Consider the following 19836-nt stretch of genomic DNA (forward strand, 5'->3'; position numbering starts at 1 on the left):
GCTTGGCTGGTTCTTTGCTGCTCCATCCCCTCCCTGTTCGGGGGGCTGTGCCAGCCCGGCCCTCCGTGCCGCAGCCGGGGACAATCGATCTGGTGGCAGGGGACACCGGAGAGGGCAGGGGACACCGGAGAGGGCAGGGGACACCGGAGAGGGCAGGGGACACCGGAGCCTGTTCCAGCCCAGGTCTCTCCTTGGCTGCATCGCTGCCGGATCCAACCCTGGCAGGCGGCACCGCCACGGCCGCTCTCCCTTCCCTCCTGGGGATGCCGCCCTGCCAGAGCTCTGCTGGGAGGCGTTTCCATTTCCTCTCGCCGTTTGCACCAACAAATCCCCTGTTTTGCCCGAATTTCACCATCACGAGGTGGTGGCTCTGAGCTGCGCGCAGTGTCCGGGGCTGGGGTGCCCCGCCGGCGCTGCTAATTAGCCGCTAATTTTACGGGCTGCTTTATGGTTCGCAGGGGCTGGAGCCTCCTCACGGGCAGAGCCCTCCCGGGAAGAGCCGCAGGTCCCGGGGAGAGCCGGGCGGGGCAGCGGGACCCCGGTGCCAGCGGAGTTATTTCCCCGGGATGCTGGAACAGCCTGGGAAGCATCGGGAGGCGCTCAGAGCCCGGCCCAGGCCGAGCTCAGGTGGTCACAGCTCGCCTTGGATGCTCCCGCTTCCCCGGGATCCAAAATATCCCCTCACACACCCCCCCGTCCTGCTGCCACGAAAAGCACAAACCCTGCAGAGCCCCGGGTGAAAATAACCCTGCCCCGACAGTGACCCACACAGACCCACACACAGGTTCAGTCTGAGCCAAATTCTGAGGGTTTGAATTACGCCTTAGATTAACAGAGAACACAATTCCTCCCCGGAGCTCCGGTCCAAGCCCCAGGTTGGATAAGCATCAGGACACGGGCGCTGGCCTCAAACGGAGGAATGAAACAAATACCTCGCATATTTGGGCGACTCACACACGTGAGCAGCTGCAGTTGAAGACAGGACTCGTCTCGCCCCGATCCCTCCCGCCCCTCGGCGGGTGTTGGCAAATCCCGGCCTCTCCTTGTTCGCCTTAATCCCCGCCTGGCACCGCCCAGCCTCGCCTTGAAGGCTCTGCCCGGTTCCTGCAGCCCCCGAGCCCTCCCCGGCCTCACCCCGCGCTCTGCACCCTCAAACTCTGCCCCTTTCCAGCCCGAACTCCCGGGAAAGGAGAGCAGCCCCCGGTTCTGTCCCACACCCGGGCGAGCTCATCCAGGCACCGCAGGGAGCTGCGAGCATCCCACAGACGGACGGACAGACGGACAGACACGGGGCGTGCAGCACCTCCTGCCTGGGTCACACCCCTGCCAGAGCCTTGCTGCCTCACCCATCGGAGCCAGTAGCTCCAATTAATCTGAGATTAACTAATTTGGAGCCTGGCTTTGCCTCGGATGCCTGCGAGATTGGGTTTAAAGCTGGGGAGTTGATTTCCAGCAGAGCTGTGGCGCTGCTGGCAGGAACAGCCCCGGCCATAAAACCCTGAGACGTCAGAGGGGAACAAAGATAGACTGTGATGCAGAAAAGATGCTCAAATTTAAAGTAATCCAGGAGGAACGAGCACAGCCCTGCAGACACATGGCCCCAGCATCGCTCCCGAGCTCAGCTCTTCCTCTTTAAATAAACTGCACCGCTTATCCCCTCCCAGTGCCTTTCAAGAATTTATTTTCCACCTAATAATGATGCAGTTTAAAATCCTTGTACGCTCCCAGGTGCTCTGGAAGCTCCCACCTCATCCCAAACAGAACTCGGAGGTGACCCCTGAGCCCCCAGAGCCAGAGCAAACGTGGGCTCCGCAGAAATTCTTGGCAGTCTTCCCACAGCTCCCCCACTCCTGAAATGAAAGAATCGAGCCACGACAACCCCTGCGTCTGAATTCAAACGAGCTCTATTTGCTGGTCATGCTAATTGAATTAGATGAACTCCAGGCTGGAGGATAAGCAGAGCCTGCCCTCGCAGTTCCTGGGTTTGCTCTCATTTACTGTTCTACAAACGCTCACCAGTGCGGCTTCAAAGTGGAGGAATTTGGTCCTGGGCAGTTTTCATGCTGCCCTGACAAGTCTGGTGTGGTTTTTGGGGGCTGTGGTGTGGAAGTGGAGGTGGATCCAGTGCCAAGGCTGTGTTTCCTCCTCTGGAGTCAGGATGCAGAGCCCCATGGCAGTGCCAGGCTGTGGTGGCAGTGCCTGGGGTGACACCAGTGTCACAGAGAGGTGGGAGCAGCTTCTCACTCCATTCTCTGTAGGGCAGGAGCCAGCCTGGCCCTCTGGCTGCTGCAGGATCCCGTCCTGGTGGGGGCACAGCCAGGGAGGGAGGGAGGGCACAGCACCCACCCAAAATCTGGGGCAGCCAAGGGCTGCATGAAGGGACAGGACAGAGGTGTGGGGGGATGGAGAGCACACCACCCTCCCTGACATCACCAAGACAAACTTAGTTTGAAAAATTCGGGCAGGAGGCTTCAATAAGCCCAGAGGACCCTGCCAAGAGTCACAGTCCCCATATCCAAGTGCACAAAAGCTGGACATGTAAGACACGAAGAAAGCACTGTCAGGGCAGGCCAGTGCCAGCCAGCAAATCTGTAACAGTGGGAACATGAAATATTAATCACTGGTGCATAAAACAATAGGAAAAAGCTGCCTTTTGGGGCAGCCATCCATCCTCACTCAGCAGGGAACATCAAGAGACACTAATGCCATACAGGTTCTGCTTAAATATTTGCCTGCCCTAATGGTCACGCAAGAAGCATTCGCTTTGAAGTTGAAAATAGACTGTAAATGTCTTTTGTGTGAGATGAAACATGATAAGACATGAAACCAGGAGGCTAAACTGTAGTTAATCACGGCGGCTTTACAAGCAACAAATCATTACCGCAGACAGTGAGAGGATCGTTTGAACGAGCAGCCACGTGGGGAGAGAGCCTCGCCCTCCACCACGGGGGTTTTGGGGTGGTGGCACGCTGGGGTGGCCACGGGAGCAGCCCCAGGGCTGGGGTGATGCTGGTGAAGGGCTGGAGCAGTGCTGGGAGGGCTGGGATGCTGCTGGGAGCGCTGGACTGATGCTCACAGGGCTGGGGTGATGCTGGTGTGGGGCTGGAGCAGTGCTGGGGGCTGGACTGGTGCTGGCAGGGCTGGACTGGTGCTGGCACAGGTCTGACCTGGTGCTCGCAGGGCCAGACTGATCCTGGCAGGGCTGGACTGATCCTGGCAGGGCTGGACTGATCCTGGCAGGGCTGGATTGATGCTTTCAGGGCTGGACTGGTGCTGGCACAGCCTGGAACCTCTTCCCTGGTGCAGCCTTGCCCAGGGCCTGGGGGTGATGTGGTTTGGGGTCACCCAGCTCCACGCTGGAGCAGGGCAGGGCAGCAGAGCTGTGACATTCCCACGCTGGCTCTGTCCCCTGGCACGGAGGATCAGTCCCACCCCAGCCACACCCTGGGAGCCCACAAGGAAGGCACCCTCAAGAACTTGGGATGCTCTTGGGATGGGGAGGGAGCCTGTGGCAGACAGGGCTCTCCAGGCAGGGCTTCAGGGCTCAAAAAGACCTTTGGGCTCATCAAGCCCAACCAGCAGCACCACCACGGTCCCCACTAAACCACATCCACACGTTCTCAGACTCCCCCAGGGCTGGTGACCCCACCAGCAGTTCCAGGGCTTTGCAGCCTCTCCCAGGAGGGAAAGGTTCCTCTGCTCCCATCCAAGCCTCCCGTGTGCTGCCCTGGTGCAGGGACACGCCTGGGACAGGCATTTCCCACATCAAAAATGAAGCTCCTGATTACAGGCGATGCTCACTTGGGAGCAGCAGATAAGACCCCAAAGCAAGTGTCTAAGTATGACTGAATAACAACTAAACCCTCGCTAATTACCTTAAAAAGTCAGATCTCAACAGCGAGGGAAGAGGGGGGGTGGGGGAAAGGATTAAAATTTTCCTTGGGCTAAACATTTTTCCGGCGTGCTCAGACTGGCTCTGGATGCCTCCAGTCATTATCTCTTCAATTAGCACACACCACAAACCGAAAACAAATTTCCCCACCTTGTGGCTCCGGGAGGTTCCGTCGGATTAACCAAATTTAGGGAATGGGATCAGCCGTGCCAGCGAGAGGTGGGGTCTGGGACAGGGAGAGGAAGCTGTCCTGGGTGAGTGAACTAGAATAAGCCTTGGATTTCCTCCAAGCTGGAGGTGCTGGGGGACAGGTGAGGTCTGGCATGGAGCAGGGGAGGTGATGGGAGGCTCCTCTCCTCCTGCCAACCCCAGGAAATCATGATGGGGTAGGATTTTTTAAAATTTCCATCCCTTTATTTCCTGTAATTAGCACAAAACCTGCATTTTCACAGCCCCAAAAAGAACCCAAATAATCCCTTTGAAGCAAACTGATGCCAAAGGCCACCAAAGGGATGAAGCTTGGGGTGAAGGCAACGTTTGGTGGGGTTTGGGGTGCCAGAGCATCCCAAACCAAGCTCTGACCCTGTCCCGAGGGATGTGTAACCCCCAAAATGCTGCTCTGGGGCCTTGGGCTTTCAGAGTGGGAAAAACTGTGGATCAAAGGATAAAATTAAATAAAATTACACCAATATAAGAGGAGCCATCCCTGTGATGCTGGGCAGCCACTGGAAACACGACTGAGAATTCCAGGGGTGCAGGAGGAGCAGGAGCAGCCGGGCACTGGCTCCAAGGAACAGCGGTAATTAGAGCTTCCGAGTGCCTCCGGGTCATTTTCCTTTTCCTTGGATAACATAATTTCTATAGGGCTTGTTGTCTTATTAGAGAATTAATCTAAATCTTGGAGGGCTCTGGATGCTTTGCCGGCGGCTGGAGCCATCCCGGGGAGGGTCAGGGGCAGGTCCCGTGCGTGGCATGCGGGGAAAAAAATGACAAAACTCAAAAGGGAGGTCAGCTGGAGGCTACGGGGGAGGAAATGAATGATTTCTTAAACAATCAGGGAAGTTTGTGTCAGCCTGGAGACGTAATTTAATTTGCATCGTTAAAGCCGGGCTGGGGCCGCTGCTCCCGACGAAGCAAAATCCTCTCGTTAAGGCAGAATTGTCATTAGTGGGATAATTAAATGAGGAGGAATGGCAGAGGGGAATGCCCGGCCACGGAGGGAGGGAGGGAAGAGCAGAATTCCGAGAGCCCCGGGGTCCGGGGAGGGACCGTGTGGTGCCCAGGGCTGAGGGAGCTCGGGGAGACGGGGTGGGGTGGGATGGGATCCATCCTGCGGGATTGCATCCTGAATCCTCAGCACCAGGCGCTGCCTGGACCTCTCCACCCTCAGGTCTTTAATATTCCTGCTAAAATCCCATCTCCAGCCAGATTTCCATGAAAACGTCCCACCCTTATTTAATCCATCCCCGGGGGTTGGCGCCCGGGATGTTTCCTTGTCGCTGCAGGGGTGGATTCAGGGGATCCCACAGGAGCATCCTCTTCCTTCTCTTCCCTCCTGGAAGGGTTAGGAAAGGCACTTGCACCCTCCCGTGCCCGCATCCACAAACTGCAAGGCAGCGTGGAATCCCGGCTGGGTCCGCTGGAACGGAGGAATCCCGGCTGGATCCCCCTGGCACGGGCTGCTGGAAACCTGGCTGGATCCCCCTGGCACACACTGCCCACCACAGGGAGGAGGAAGCTCTGCCATCCCCTTGCCCCTGGCACTCCCAAGGTTTCCTCCCACTGCAGCATCTCAGGGGAAACCACCCCAAAAATCCCTTCCTTCCTTCCACACCTCCAGGGCTCACGTGGATGTCACCTGGCCTGGGAGAATCCTGGAGTGGTTTGGGTGGGGAGGGACCTCAAAGCCCACCCAGTGCCATCCCTGCCATGGGCAGGGACACCTTCCCCTGTCCCAGGCTGCTCCAGGCCCTGTCCAGCCTGGCCTTGGGCCCTGCCAGGGATCCAGGGGCAGCCACAGCTGCTCTGGGAATCTGTGCCAGGGCCTGCCCACCCTCCCAGGGAGGAATTTCCCCTGAATATCCCAAACCCAAGGATTAATCAGTCAAAAGGCAGATTGGACCTTCAGACTGGAACCTGGTGAATAATTAGAGCTGGAGGTTGACCTGAGCTGAGGGCAGTGGGGGGAGGGCTGGCACTGGCTCCTGAGTTCCAGAGAGGACTTCACCCCCTTGGAGCAGGGAACTGGAGTCTGGCAAAGCCCAGCTCGAGCCTCCAGGCTCCAGGGATTTGGGATCCAGCTCCAGTGGGGTGAAGATCCCGTGTGAGGCTGAGGGTTGAGGCTTCCAGTCCTGCAGGCAGCTTTGTGTGGGGAAGTTCTGGTGAGAAACGCAGCAGCCTGTGCCCAGAAAATCCTGACAGCCCAGGAAGTACCAAGAACACACTTGGAACAGGCTAAAACCGACCTCATTTGGGAAAAAGTGCTAAGTGGTGTGAAAAGGAAACCTTCCCAGTGGAGCTTTGGCTCTGGGAATGCCCAGAGGCCTCCAATGCATCAGCAACCCCTTTTCCCATGGCAAAACCTGGGGAAACGGGAAGAGATTCCAGGTAAAACCCCACACATCCCACCCCCCAGCAGAGGAGAGCAGAGGAGGAACCCACGGCAGTGGGATGCCATTCCCAGCGTGTCTAACACTCCAACACAGTGAATCAGTGCTTTATTTTCAGCATGGAGAGGTACAGGACCAGCAGTGAGCTCCAGGCAGTGAGCTGGCGTGGCAAACTTCCCCTAGTGCCCTCGGATCCATGAGACTGAGGCAAAACACGTGGAGAGAAAAGCCCCCAACACATCCCCGAGTGCTGCACCTCCAAACAGCCCTCCCCCTCTTTAAAGGTCCTCGTGTACCCATTCCAGAGGAGGATTTGGCTGCTGGGGCAGGGAGGGAAGGCCACGAGCCAGGTGCTGAATTAAGGAGGATCAGTGTGGCACCCCTGGGATTTATTGCACAGTGCTGAGTCAGGGTAAGGCCAGGCAGAGCCCGGGATGCCGATGTGGAACCGCCTCTGCCGTGTGCAGGGGGGCAGAGGGGGAAAACACCTGGATGCTGCCCAGTGGGACCATAAAACATCCTTGCCCCAGCACCCTGGAGGGGTTTATATAGGGCAGTTCATACCATGATCCCAGCCCGGAATAGCTCCAGGATTAACCCGGGCCTTGAGCTCGGCTAATCCTGCCTTACTCCCTGCCAGGGAGCCACCCTGGATTGCATCAGGGCCTGCCTGGGGTCTGGACACTGTCAGCAGCAAGCTGAGAGCTCCCCAGAGCTCAGCGCAGGCACAGGAGCTCCTTGGATGGAGCTGGAACAGCCCCAAGGAGGAACTGGACCGGGGAAACCAGGAGAGAACCGGGAAACCAGGGGGGAACTGTGACAGAGAAACTGAGGGGAACTGGAACAGGGAAAACAGGGGGAACCCTGACTGGGAAATCAGGAAATGAAACCCTGACAGGGAAATCAGGGAATAAAACTGTGACAGGGAAATCAGGGAATGAAACTGTGACAGGGAAATCAGGGAATGAAACCGTGACAGGGAAATCAAGGGAATAAAACCCTGACAGGGAAATCAGGGAATGAAACCGTGACAGGGAAATCAAGGGAATAAAACCCTGACAGGGAAATCAGGGAATGAAACCGTGACAGGGAAATCAAGGGAATAAAACCCTGACAGGGAAATCAGGGAATGAAACCGTGACAGGGAAATCAAGGGAATAAAACCCTGACAGGGAAATCAGGGAATGAAACCGTGACAGGGAAATCAAGGGAATAAAACCCTAACAGGGAAATCAGGGAATAAAACCCTGACAGGGAAATCAAGGGATGAAACCCTGACAGGGAAATCAAGGGAATGAAACCGTGACAGGGAAATCAGGGAATGAAACCCTGACAGGGAATCAGGGAATGAAACTGTGACAGGGAAATCAGGGGGAAACCATGACGGGGAAATCAGGGAATGAAACCCTGACAGGGAAATCAGGGAATGAAACTGTGACCAGGAAATCAGGGGAAAACTCGAACCAGGAGCTTCCTTGGGTTTCCTCCTGCTGTGGAGCCCCTTGGCAGGACAGTGCATCCCAAGGAGTGAAGGCAGGATCAGCCCAGGGCAGTGCCAGGTACAGCAGCTCGCTTACTTCTCCTTCAGGTCGCTGTCAGCTTTACCTAAAAACGGGGAAGGAACAATCAGGGTTTGTGTTTTGTCCTCCAGAACAACCAGCCCTTTTTATTTGCGAGTTTTGCTACACAACATCCCCACTAGCAGAGCCTGACAAGCAGGACAGCAGCTCCTGGCCGTGGTGCTGCCTGGAATTTGGCTCCTGAGGCCTTTCCTCCACAGCCTTTTCTTTGACAACATCCCCAGGGAGTGACCAGCAAACCCCTCAGAGGCTCCCTGCCCTCGCTTCACACCCCCAGAGAAACTCCCCAAAACTCAGGCACCCCCCAAACCCCCAGAGACCCGTGGAGCTCCAGCAGGAGGCTGGGGAGCCTCGAGCAGAGCAGCCTGAGCCTGATTTATCCATGAGCAGCTCCACGAGCCGGCGTTATCAGCACGGCCAGGGCCGCCCTGCCGAAAGCAGTGCAGCGCACACAGCGTGCCCCAAAACCCCTCCCGGGGCTGGGACAGCTGCCAAGCACAGCCCGTACCTTTCGGGACGAACTTCAGCGAGCTGCTGAATATTCAGAAGCGGGACTGGCCCTTCTTGGGGCCGTCGTTGAGGAACTCGTGGCCCAGCCCGTTGCCACACTTGCCACAGGTCACCTGGAGGAGCAAGGGGGGGGTTGGCAGCGATGTGGCTTTTCAGGGGCCCGTGGAACACAAGCCCGGGGGTGGATTTTGGGAACACCCCGAGGGTTCAGGACCGCACCTTCAATGCCCCCGGGCGCTCCTCACGTTTGGCCACGCTGTCCCCGCGCAGGGTCTCGGTGAAGGCCGGCCACGGCGACGAATGCTCGTACTTGGCCCGGCTGGAGAACAGCTCATGGCCACACTTGGCACACACGTAAATCCCTGGGGAGGGCGGCCCCAGAGGGGTCAGCGCGGGGGACAGCGGGGGACAGGACAGGGGACAGCAGGGGACAGGGCAGGGGACAGCAGGGGACAGCGGAGGACAGCGCGGGGGACAGCAGGGGACAGGGCAGGGGTCAGGGCAGGGGACAGCAGGGGACAGGGCAGGGGACAGGGCAGGGGACAGTGCGGTGACACGGGACACACCCGCGGGACTTTGCCCACGTGGGTCGCTGCCAGCCGCGGCTGCCGGAGCCCGCGGCACCCCCCGGGCCAGGCAGGACCCCCGTTCCCCATGGGGGTTCCCGCAGGGCAGGATCGCCCCCCAGGGCTCCGATAGGGACCGAAACCCCGAGTCCTTATCGGGACCCCCCTCCGCATCGGGAGGGATTCCCCCACCCCGTTGGGAGGACCCCAACAAGGACCGCAGAGGGGGGACCCCCACTCGGCCCCACGGCTGGAGGACGCTCCGCAGAAGGACAACCCCCCCGACCCCCCCTGAACCGCTCACCCGGGGGGTTCCGCCTTGCCGGGTGACACCCCCCGCCCGCCCCGCTGGGGATCCCCCCGGCCGCACCCTCGGAGCCCTCGGGGAGCCCTCACCCGGCTGGAAGTGGTCCTTGAACACCTCTCCCCCCAGGAAGGAGCAGAAGGACATGGCTGCGCCCGCCGCCCCGGCCCGTTCCGCTGGCCCGGCCGAGCCTCCCGCCACGCCCATCCACCGGGCCACCCCCGTGTCCCCTCCCTCCGCCGGGCCATCCCCATGTCCCCTCCCTCCGCCGGGCCACCCCCGTGTCCCTCCCTCGGTCACTCCTCCGGTCCCGCCCCGCGGCCCCGCCCCCGCCCGCAGAGGGCGCTGCGGGCCCGGCGGTACCGGGGGGGTCCCGGTACCGGGGGGGCTCCGCTCCGAACCCCCCTCCATCCCCGGGAACCCCCGGCCCAGCCCCCGCGCGGCCTCCCGGGGCGGTGGCGGAGCGAGGGGCAGCCCCGGCGGGGGTGCGGGGGGGCGCGGGGCGGGGCGCGGAGCCGGCTCGGGGCTGCGGATGCTCCGGCACCGCCGGTGCGAGCGGGGCGGGAGCCGGCCCGGCTCTGGGCATCTGCAACCGGCAGCGGCACCGCCACGGAGCCTCCGGTACCGGCTCTTCACCGCCGGAACCGGCACCGCTCCGGCCCTGCTATCCCGGCACCGGCATCAGTCCTTGGATCCCGGCAGCAGGACCGACCGGCCTCCACCGGCACCGACACCGGCACCGGCTGCTCTTCCCCGGCACAAGGTCCGGTCCCCTCGGCACCGGGACTGACCCCCACGTTGTCCTCCCCCGGCACCGGGACCGCTCCGATTCCCGGCACCGCTCGTCCTTCTCCATCACCGGCACCGACCGAGCCCTCCCGGCTCCCGGGCCCCCGCCTGCCGCAGGTACCGGCGCTGCGGGGCCCCGGGGCGGGCGGCGGGGCCGGGCAGCCCCGGTTTCCCCAGCAGGGTTGGGGGGCTGGGGGTCCCTCAGGCGCTGCCAGGGCTCTGAGGGTGGGGCGGGCGCGGGCACAGCAGGGACCAGCCTGCCCCGGCCGGGGTCACCCGTGGGGACCCTCCCACGGAGGGTGCGGGTCTGAGCGGGCCCGTCGTGGGCGCGGGGGGTCCCGGAGAGGAGGAGCCAGCCCGGCGTGTGGAAGGTGAGGGCTCTGAAGGTGAACCTGGCCAGGCTCCAAAGGGGCCGAGCTGCTGCGGCTTCCTTCTCCTCCCGAAAATCAGCACCACAAATCCCTTCTTGTGGAGTTTATCCAAAACCTCTCGGATGAGTCCCCGGGCTTAGGCTCTGCTGGAAATGGTGCAAGACGAAAAAAATCTGGTGCCCTTTGGACACAAGCTGGGGTCTGGCTCTGCTGCCCTGGCCCCTCAGCGATGGATCCCCGCTCCCAAACGCCAAGGGACGCGTCCGGCGGGCCGGAGCTCGCCCGGGGCTGCGGGGTCCTGGCGCGGGGCCGCTGCCCTCTGGATGCTGCCGCTTTGAATTAGGTCAGGCTTCATCCCGGGCGGGCTGAGCTCCCGCGGCAGCCCCGGGGATTGACGGCTCGGGGCAGGAGCGCGGGCAGGGGGAGGAAGGGGCTCGGCACGGCGGGGCGCGGGGAGCCGGGGACGGCCGCGAGGGAGGGAGGGGGAAGCGCTGCTTGGAAAGCGCCTCCCGTAAGATCCACCGAGATCAGAGGAGCGGAATGTCAGGGAGAGCTCCAAATAGACTCCAGGGCCCCGCACACCTTAGGGCTGTGGATTTCCAGGCGGTGGAAGGAGCTGCAGCAGCCAGAAGGTCTCAGCAGCATCATCCATTGGATAACTGCTGCTCCCTGCGATTCCTGTGCTGGTGTGAACGGGATGGATGTTGGAAGTGGCTGGGTTGGGAATGGCTGAGACACGGGAGTGAAGCAGAGTCCACAGAGAGGCAGGGCTGGGCTCCAGCCCAGGGATGCACAGGCTGCTGTAGAGGCTTTGGGAGTGGGGCCTGGGGCTGGCCAGGTCTCAGCATCCTGCTGCAGGCATTCCAAAGCCCACCTGGCTCCTTGCTCCCCCAGCAGCACGAAACCCACTCCAGTATCCACCAGCAAAACCCCCGAGGAGCAGCGATGTGATGTGGGAGTGGGAGCAGAGGATGGAGCTGGGATCCCACACTGCCCAGCCCGTTGGCCAGAGTTACATTCTGAGCTTGCAGAATTCCCTCAAAGCCACCCTGGTGCTCTCTGACCTCGGGATAATGCAGAGCGCTCCAGGGACGGCATCACAGCCGGGTTCTGTCACGGTGCTTTGTGCAGATAATTAGAGAGGGATTTCCAGCTCCTTTGGCTGGGTGAGGAAAGCGCTGCTGTGGTGCCACGTCCCTGCCAGCAGCGCCACTGCCACCCTAATTAACCACGGAGGACTGAGGGAAGTTAATGAAGTTGATATTTCAATTAACTCCCTGATTCTACAACCAAAGCAAACACCAGGCGGGCTGTGCCCACCCGGGAGCTCTGTGCCAGGCTGTGCCGTGCCACCTCTGCTGCCGTGGCCGTGTGAAGGGAGTGCTTTAGGGGGAGACACTCCAGGACACCAGCCCAAGCTGGGTCACAGCTTGTCTCTGTCAGATCATGTCAAGACCTGAATTTGAACCGAAGCCGGGAGCAAGGAGCGGAATTTTGGAGCTGGAATCCAGAGGAGAGGCTCACGGATGGTCATGGCTTTGGTGTGTCCACACACAGCGAGGGGGGACACCGTCCTTAGGGGTCTTGTGTCCCTGCCCTGCAGAGATGTGACTGTCCTGCTCCTCAGCAGACGTCCCACTCAGCCCAAATCCTTGTCAGGGATGTCCTGGAAGAGGTGGATCACCCCTGAGAGCTGTTTGCTGGCACCTCCAAAGCCCTCACCATCCCCACTGCCCCATGGCCCCACCGAACCCACCCAGCTGCCCCCATGGAAACAACTGTAAGAACCTTCATGTCCAATTCATCCTGTCAAGAGCAAAAATATCTCCCCTGATCCTGCAGAGCCACAGGCTGGGAACGAGCCGCAGGCTGGGAGGGGGGTCACCACACTCAGTGTTGACCCTCTGAAGCTTGAGCCAGCAGCACAGCCTGCCCCAGGGCTGCACCTCCCTTTTGGGGTGCTGCTGGTCCAGCCAGGGCACCCAGTGGGGTCTGTCCTGCTGCCCCCCACCCTTCCCAGGGGTGGCTGCAGCAGCAGCAGCGTAGCCCCCGCTGTACTCGCCGTCCCTGCCAGAGGAGAACTCCCATACAAACCCAGGCTATTATTATCTCTGTCTTCCACCGTGCTAATGGTCTCTCAGGAAACAGACTTCTTTTTTATGCCTTCTTTTTTTCCTTTTTTTTTTTTTTTTTTTAGCTTTTAAAACCCACGAGTACGGGAGCGGTGGGAGCGGAGAGCTGGGCACGGTGGAGTGGAGCACAGGGAGCACCGAGCCCAGCCTGGGGTGACAGCAGTGTCCCCCTGACCTGGCAGGGACACGCAGCAGGGACAGGGCAGGACCCTCCCCGGACCAGCCCAGGGGCGTTCTGGTAGGAACCAGGGGTGATGGGCAGTACTGGGGATACTGGGAGGGCTGTGATGTGGGGCATGGTGAGGGCAGGGGGTGTCCGGGCTGCAGTGCTGGGGTGGGAGGTGGGCAGGGCCCTGCGGCATCAGGGCGGGGATCTCTTGGAATCACAGAATCATGGAATGCTTTGGGCTGGAAGGGACCTTAAAGACCACCCCTGCCGTGGACAGGGACACCTTCCCCTAGGGCAGGTCCCCTCTCGGGCTCAGCTCCACTGCTCATTTCGCTCTGCTCACTCCTCGTTTGGCTGTTTGTGCCAAACAGGTGCTGGTGGTGCCAGCAGTGCCACAGCCGTGCCCATGGGCTGGACAGCACCAGCCAGGCTGTGCCGGGAGCTGGGACCACCGGGACATTCACCCGCGGATGGTTTGGGGTTAACAAGTGGCTCCTGTAAAGGAGAAGCAAAGCAAGAGCTGAGATTATATAAAGGGGGCTGGAGGCAGCTGCGGCACAGCCTGTAATTAGTTCCTGGCACTGAGGAGCTTTGAAGATCCAGGGCGGCACGGTGCGAGCGTGAGGCAGCCCCAGGGTCCCTGGGATGCATTCCTGCCGCTGCTGCAGGGCTGCTGCGAGGGGAAGAGGCCAGGGAGGGGCTGAGCACTCCCCGGACCTGCTGGAGCTGACTCAGCACCGCGGTGGCCCTGCAGAGCCCGTCCTGCAGATCCCTTCTCCCTCCCAAAATCACGCAGGGGCACGGCCCAGAGCAGGTCAGCCCGTGGCTGTGGCAGGAGGGCAGCAATGAGCGGTGCTGGTGGCTGCTGGGGACAGGACAGCACTTCACTCCCAGGGACCCCCTCAGGACAATGGAAACTTCGTGTTAGAAAAACTTTCGTCCCCCCACCCCCAGTAAAGCCGGAGATTGCTGACTGTGCTTACAGAGCGTCCCCAAGCTGCTCTGGGGCTGCAGCTCGGGCTGGCTCCATTTTGGATCCATGCAGTGCTTGAAACAGAGGCCAAACCATGAAGTTTTAGAGGAGTCAGGGAGTCCTGCCCGCTGGCCTGGCATCCCTGCTCGCAGCCCCAGCGCTCGCACTGGGAGCAGTGGGATAGGCTGGTGTGGAAACCCCCCTCTGGCTGGCTGCAGCCCTGGCTGCCGGCTCCGGGCTCTCATCGCTAATTGCCTGGCTGAGGTTTATCCTCATCAGACAGGCGGTTTGCCACACGCAGCCTTTGAGCTCACGGCTGGAAGGCGCCCAGCCCGGTGAGGGTCCCCGGAGATGCCCGCGGGCATGCAGGAGCAGAGCAGGGATGTTCCGTGCCCCGAGGTGACACGGGGCTCTTCCAGTTCTGACAGCGGCTCCCCTGTCCCCCGGCAGCGCCGTCGGCGATGCGAGCCATGGCAGACCAGGCTGCGCTGGCAGCAGACGCCTCTCCAGCCCTGGCACCATCCCCGGGCTCACCTCGGCGTGGGGACATCGAGGCACCGACGCCGCACACCCGGGAGGACGGCGGCGGCCGGGACGGCTGCGGGCTCCTTCCCACGGCGGACGGGGACACGAGGCGTCCCCCCTCGCCCCAGCCCGGGGGGATGCTCCTGGCCGACCTCCCGCGGGCCCCGCAGCCCCGCCTGAGCCCGGCCAAGTCGCGCACGGCTCCGCCGTCGCCCAGCGTGTCCCCGTCGGAGAGCCGAGCCGCGCTGCTCCGGCTGCGCGACGCCAGGCTGGAGGACACGAGGAGGCGGCTGTCGGAGGCCGTGCAGGAGCCGCTGAGCCGCCTGAGCCGCCTGATGGCCGAGGAGAGCAGCCCCACGGGCCGCGCCAGGGAGCCGGGGGGCAGCCCCGGGGGCAGCCGCGGCGCCGGCGGCCGCCGGGTGCGGGACTGGACGCCCTGGGAGCCCACCCTGAACTGCCGCTACGAGATCTGCTCCTACGGGGACGTGATCCAGGTGGTGGAGGTGGCACAGAGGGACACGGAACCCACGCTCCCGCCGCCCGAGGAGCCGCCGCCGCCGCGGCCCGGGGGCTCCGTGCCGGGCAGGGCGCTCGCCGCAGTGGCCCTGCTCGCCTACGGCTACCTGGTGCTGCCGCTGCCGCCCTACGCCGCCGGGCTCTGCGTGGGGCTGCTCTGCGGGCTGCTGCTGGGCTTCCTCGCCGTCCTCCTGCTGGTGTCCAAGGCTCCGCCGGCCGCTCGGGGCCCGTGGGGCCGCCTGCGCCCCAAGCTGCTCCCGGGGGAGCCGCGGGACAGCCCCCATCTCCAGGTAGGAGAGGGGTGCGCCGGGATGAGGCGCTGAGGGGGTCCCGGGGCTGGAGGTGCCCGTGGTGGGCGGCAGGCAGGCGGCTCCCTCTCCCCCCTTTCCAGGGCTGGATGAACCAGCTGCACGCGTACGACCCCGAGCTGTTCCACCCGTCGCTCACGCACTCGGTGCTGGCCGTGCTGGACGGGGCCACCCTCAAGCTGTCCTACCCCAAGAGCAACATCCCGCGCCGAGCCACCTTTGAGGAGGAGATCCTGGATGCCGTGTTCGTGAGCCATCGCTGCTACGACCTGACCGACGCCAAGGTGAGCCTGGGGTGCCCAGGAGCCTCCCACGGGGACCCCCCGCGCCCGGCCCGGCCTCACCCCGCTCTCGGTGCTGCAGGTGTTCCTGTGCCCCCCCAGCCTGGCCCGAAAGCGGACGTGGAACAAGAAATATCCCATCTGTGTGCTCCTCCCCGAGGCGGCGGAGGGAGAGGGCCGGAGCAGGGAGGAGCCCGACGCGGAGCTGCAGGGGGATGAGGGGCCCAGGAAGGTGCCGCTGTCCGGGCAGGACGTCCCAGGGGACTGCAGGGACAGGTGCCTGTACCTGTTCGGGCGGACGGGGCGGGAGAAGGAGGAGTGGTACCAGCACCTCGTGCAAGCCTCCCGTGGGACACCCAGCAGCCACGGTGACACCAGGGCAGGTGAGGGGCGGCCTCTGCTCTGAGGCAGGGCTGATCCAGAAACACAATTCCTTGGTGGGCAGCAATGAGCATGGAGGGACATGGGGGAGCCCAAAGTGTAGCCAAGAGGGTTCATCTTGTCAGCACAGGGTGGGTGGCATGTCACTGGCATCATTGTCACCCCCGATGCCATCCTGACCAAACAGGCTGGATATTAGGAACAATTCCTTCACAGAAAGGGCTGTCCAGGCCTGGCACAGCTGCCCAGGGCAGGGGTGCAGTGCCCACCCCTGGAGGGAGTTAAAGCCGTGTGGATGTGGCACTTGGGGACACGGGTTAGTGCTGGCCTGGGCGGTGCTGGGGAAGGGTTGGATTGATGACATCAGAGGGGCTTTCCAAGCTAAAGGATTCTGTGATTCCACATCCCCAGGCTTGGGATCGTCTCCGCAGAGCAGCGGCAGCAGCAGCAGCAGCGGGGGCAGTGCTGAGGACATCCCGTCCACGGATCCAGCCAAGGATGTGTCGGGAAGCTCTGAGGAGATTTACCTGGATTACAGCACCTACATGGCCCGATTCGTGCCAGCACAGGGGGCACCCAGCCCGGAGCAGAGCCCCTCTCACGGGGCTCTGGGCAGCCCCACGCCCACAAAGGTGAGTGGCACAAACCCAGCACGGGGAGAGGGACTCGAGCACCAAGCAGAGGCTGATGGAGCCCGCGGGGAGCCGCTTCCAGCCTGTGCTTTGTTTGAGCAGCCAAGCCCTGGGGCAGGGGAGCACAGGACAGCAGGTCCCACTGCTGACGGGGCCACCTGGCTGCAGGGGCTGGCGGCTGCTGTCCCCCCACAGCTCAGCGAGGACACGGCCAGCATGGCCTGGATGAACGCGCTGGTGGGGCGCATCTTCTGGGACTTCCTGCGGGAGCAGTACTGGGCAGAGCAGGTGTCCAACAAGATCCAGAAGAAGCTGAGCAAGATCAAGGTGAGAGGCGGGAGCATCAGGTCGCTCAGGGGGGCTCTGTTCCCAAGGTGAGTGGTGACTGTCCCCCATGGGGGTTTCCCTCCATCAGCTCCCGTATTTCATGAACGAGCTGGCGCTGACAGAGCTGGACATGGGCACATCCATCCCCTCGGTGCTCAGTGCCTCCAACCCCACCATCAATGAGCGAGGTAAGAGCCCCACGGAGGGACAGGGACCCCAGTGCTGGCTCCAGGACAGCTTTAGGAGCTGCCAGCCCAGTCCCCACAGCTGGGAGGGTTTGGCAGGGCACAGCAGCTCTGGGCTCTGGTGCTGACCTGATCTCGCCCTGTCCCTCTCCCTGGCAGGGCTCTGGGTGGACATGGAGGTCACCTACAGCGGCTCCTTGCAGATGACGCTGGAGACGAAGATGAACCTCAGCAAGCTGGGGAAGGAGAGCTCTGCGGAGGAGAGCGGCCCTGCAGAGGCAGGCAGAGAGGGGTAAGGGCTCTGTCCATGGACGGGCTCCTCCTGCTCCTCCCGCCCCAGTGAGGCGAGGCCGCTGTCCCCAGAGCCTGCCGTGATCTCGTGGGGCTCGCAGGGCCCGGCCACGGCTGATCCTGCTGGCAGACAGCGACGCGGAGTCGTCCAGCGCCGGCTCCTCCGACGAGGAAGATGTCACCCCTGCAGAGCCCCTGGGAGCCCCGGGGGAGCGGCTCCCCCCGCCTGGCACCGAGGGGTAAGGGGGTGCTGGGGGTCTGTGCCATGGGGGGCACGGGGAGGGGCTGGGGACACACAGTGTCACATCAGCACAGGGGCACGGGGACCTGTCCCCAGCAGGACACACACAGCACATGGTGGCAGCTTTCAGAGGGGACTCTGTCCCTGTAGGGTGCAGAGGGCTGGGGGACCCCAAACCCCAGCAGGGCTGAGCTGGGGCCCCTCTTGCCTTAGCCATGTCAGCGGCAACAGCACAAGCCGGAAGATCCTGCGCTTCGTGGATAAGATTGCCAAGTCCAAGTACTTCCAGAAGGCCACGGAGAATGAGTTTATCAAGAAGAAGATGGAGGAGGTTTCCAACACGCCGCTGCTGCTGACGGTGGAGGTGCAGGAGCTGGCAGGAACCCTGGCCGTGAACATCCCCCCGCCACCGACCGACCGTGTCTGGTACCAGCTCTCCTTCCCCCCATGGGCACATCCTGCTCCAGCTGCCCTTGCTGACTGCAGGGAGCCACTCCAGGGCTTTGGGCTCATCTTGGGCACCAGCAAACCCAGGCCAGTCCCCAAAGGGGCTCCCAGACCTCAGGCTCATTTCTCTGAGTCTGCACCCAGGCCAACACAGATCTGGGAACCCTGAGCTGTCACCTCCTCCCTCAAAGCCAGCAGTGGGGCTGCCTGGGTTGTGCCACATCTTCGCCAGGTGATGCTTTCTGCCCCTTTTCCCTCCCCACACAGGTACAGCTTCCGAGTGCCCCCACGGCTGGAGCTGAAGGTGCGCCCCAAGCTGGGCGAGCGGGAGGTGACATTCCTGCACGTCACCGAGTGGATCGAGAGGAAGCTGAAGCACGAATTCCAGGTGCCTGGGATGTTGTTCAGGGGCTCAGCAAACCCTGCTGAGGCTTGGGCATTGCTGCCATCGGATAGAGTCAGCCTCAGCTCGGGCCTGTTGCTTCTGCAAAAAGCCATCACCTGGTCTGGTCTGGCCAGCTTGGAACAGTAAAGACACAGAACCCAAGTAATGAGCTCAAGGGCTGAAGAAAAGTGATTTCCTCCCATTATTTGCAGCCCTGGCCCAAGCAGGGGTGGTTTGGGGTGCCAGGCAGTCCCAGGCAGACACCCTCGAGGAGGGCTGAATCCACCTGTCCATTCTGGTCTGGGGATGTTTGGGAGATTTGCCTTTCCAAGGGTTTGTGTCCAGCCTCTCACCTCTGCTCAAAGAACAGAAATGTCCCCACAGATATTTAGGGCCTCTCAAAAACCACCCCTTTGGATGGCTTCAAAATGCTGGTCCCTCCCCTCTGCTGTGACCACTCCTGCAGCCACAGAGGTTCCTGCTTGTCCCCACCCTGATAACCCAGAGCTGGGACCCTCCTGGGGCTGCTGCTGCAGGGGTGGGGGCCCAGGACCCCCAGTTCCCAGCCCCGGTCTCTGACCTGGGCATGGCTCCTGCTGAGCCACCTCCAGGCAGTGCCCTCGTGGTGCTCAGACCCACTGATTTGCCATTCTGGATCCCTCTTTGCAGAAAATTCTGGTGATGCCGAACATGGACGATCTCATCATCCCCATCATGCGCTCTGGCCTGGATCCTTGGCCACCCAGCACGGGACTGCCCCGGGACCCGCCAGCCAAGGGGGACAGGAGGCTCTGAAGCACAACCCCAGGGGCAGGGACACTGCCCAGAGCTCAGGGACCTCGCTGGGACACGGGGACAGCCGGGGCCTGGCCACTGACTGCACCCAGGGCTGTGCCTGGGTTCATCCTCATCCTCTGCTTCTGCAGATGAGCCTCCTCAAATCCTGCAAGCACACGTTCAGGGCACAACCAGGCTGCTGGAGACCCGGGAACTCCATGGCCACGTTGCCAGGACTCCTGGTCAAGCAGGCAGCTCTGGACAGTGGAGGGCTGGGCTTCCCACTGGCTGGTTCCCAAAGAGGGTGCAGGACACCTGGATCACAGCACCGGAGGAGTTGGGATCATCGCTGATCCAAAGTTCCCAGCTCTGGGGTATCCCCCCCTCCCCGCAGGCAGCTGGGCTGCAAGGAAAGCACGGGTGGGAAAGGATCCCAAGAGAATAAATCCATTGCTGCCCAGCCCTGCCTAGCAGCCCTCTTGTTGCACAAAAATCCCACCTCTGCTGAGGATTCCAGCCAGGATCAGGGGCTTTGAGCAGGGAGCAGCCCCCAGGCTGCACCCTCAGCTTGGCAAAGGCAGTGCTGGAGGTGTGTGGGAGGCACTGAGGGGACAGTCAGGGAGCCTGGGCAGAGGCAGCTCATGG

At 62.1% G+C, this 19836-nt stretch overlaps 2 protein-coding genes across 5 annotated transcripts; one reads left to right on the plus strand and one right to left on the minus strand.

Moving 5' to 3' along the window:
• Positions 1 to 7815: 7815 nt before the first annotated feature.
• On the minus strand, positions 7816 to 9702 carry MSRB1 (methionine sulfoxide reductase B1). Its single transcript, XM_063414458.1, has 4 exons — positions 9554 to 9702; positions 8811 to 8953; positions 8590 to 8704; positions 7816 to 8106 (listed from the first exon to the last, which is right to left on the minus strand). Exons 1-4 carry the CDS (start codon positions 9666 to 9668, stop codon positions 8075 to 8077), a joined length of 405 nt encoding a protein of 134 aa, XP_063270528.1. The 5' UTR covers positions 9669 to 9702; the 3' UTR covers positions 7816 to 8074.
• Positions 9703 to 9908: 206 nt separating this feature from the next.
• LOC134559525 (testis-expressed protein 2-like) lies at positions 9909 to 19623 on the plus strand. 4 transcript variants are annotated; one of them, XM_063414353.1, is made up of 13 exons: positions 9909 to 10367; positions 12819 to 12991; positions 14346 to 15226; positions 15328 to 15528; positions 15608 to 15908; positions 16318 to 16538; positions 16641 to 16865; positions 16954 to 17053; positions 17210 to 17342; positions 17443 to 17580; positions 17796 to 18008; positions 18297 to 18417; positions 19084 to 19620. In XM_063414353.1, the coding sequence occupies exons 3-13, from the start codon at positions 14357 to 14359 to the stop codon at positions 19207 to 19209; spliced, it is 2649 nt and encodes an 882-aa protein (XP_063270423.1). In that variant the 5' UTR covers positions 9909 to 10367; positions 12819 to 12991; positions 14346 to 14356; the 3' UTR covers positions 19210 to 19620. The 4 variants fall into 4 exon arrangements, with proteins under 4 accessions (XP_063270423.1, XP_063270425.1, XP_063270424.1 ...); XM_063414355.1 differs by having other exon boundaries at positions 16734 to 16865; positions 19084 to 19617; XM_063414354.1 differs by having other exon boundaries at positions 16707 to 16865; positions 19084 to 19615.
• The last annotated feature ends 213 nt before the right edge of the window (positions 19624 to 19836 follow it).

Source organism: Prinia subflava, chromosome 17 (genome assembly GCF_021018805.1).
Source record: "Prinia subflava isolate CZ2003 ecotype Zambia chromosome 17, Cam_Psub_1.2, whole genome shotgun sequence".
Lineage (NCBI taxonomy): Eukaryota > Metazoa > Chordata > Aves > Passeriformes > Cisticolidae > Prinia > Prinia subflava.

Coding starts and splice junctions, on each gene's coding strand:
- LOC134559525 (XM_063414351.1), top strand. CDS start 14,357: ATGCGAGCCATGGCAGACCAGGCTGCGCTGGCAGCAGACGCCTCTCCA. Junction 17,054..17,209: donor CCCCACCATCAATGAGCGAG/GTAAGAGCCCCA, acceptor TCTCCCTGGCAG/GGCTCTGGGTGGACATGGAG. Junction 17,581..17,795: donor CCCCCGCCTGGCACCGAGGG/GTAAGGGGGTGC, acceptor CTCTTGCCTTAG/CCATGTCAGCGGCAACAGCA.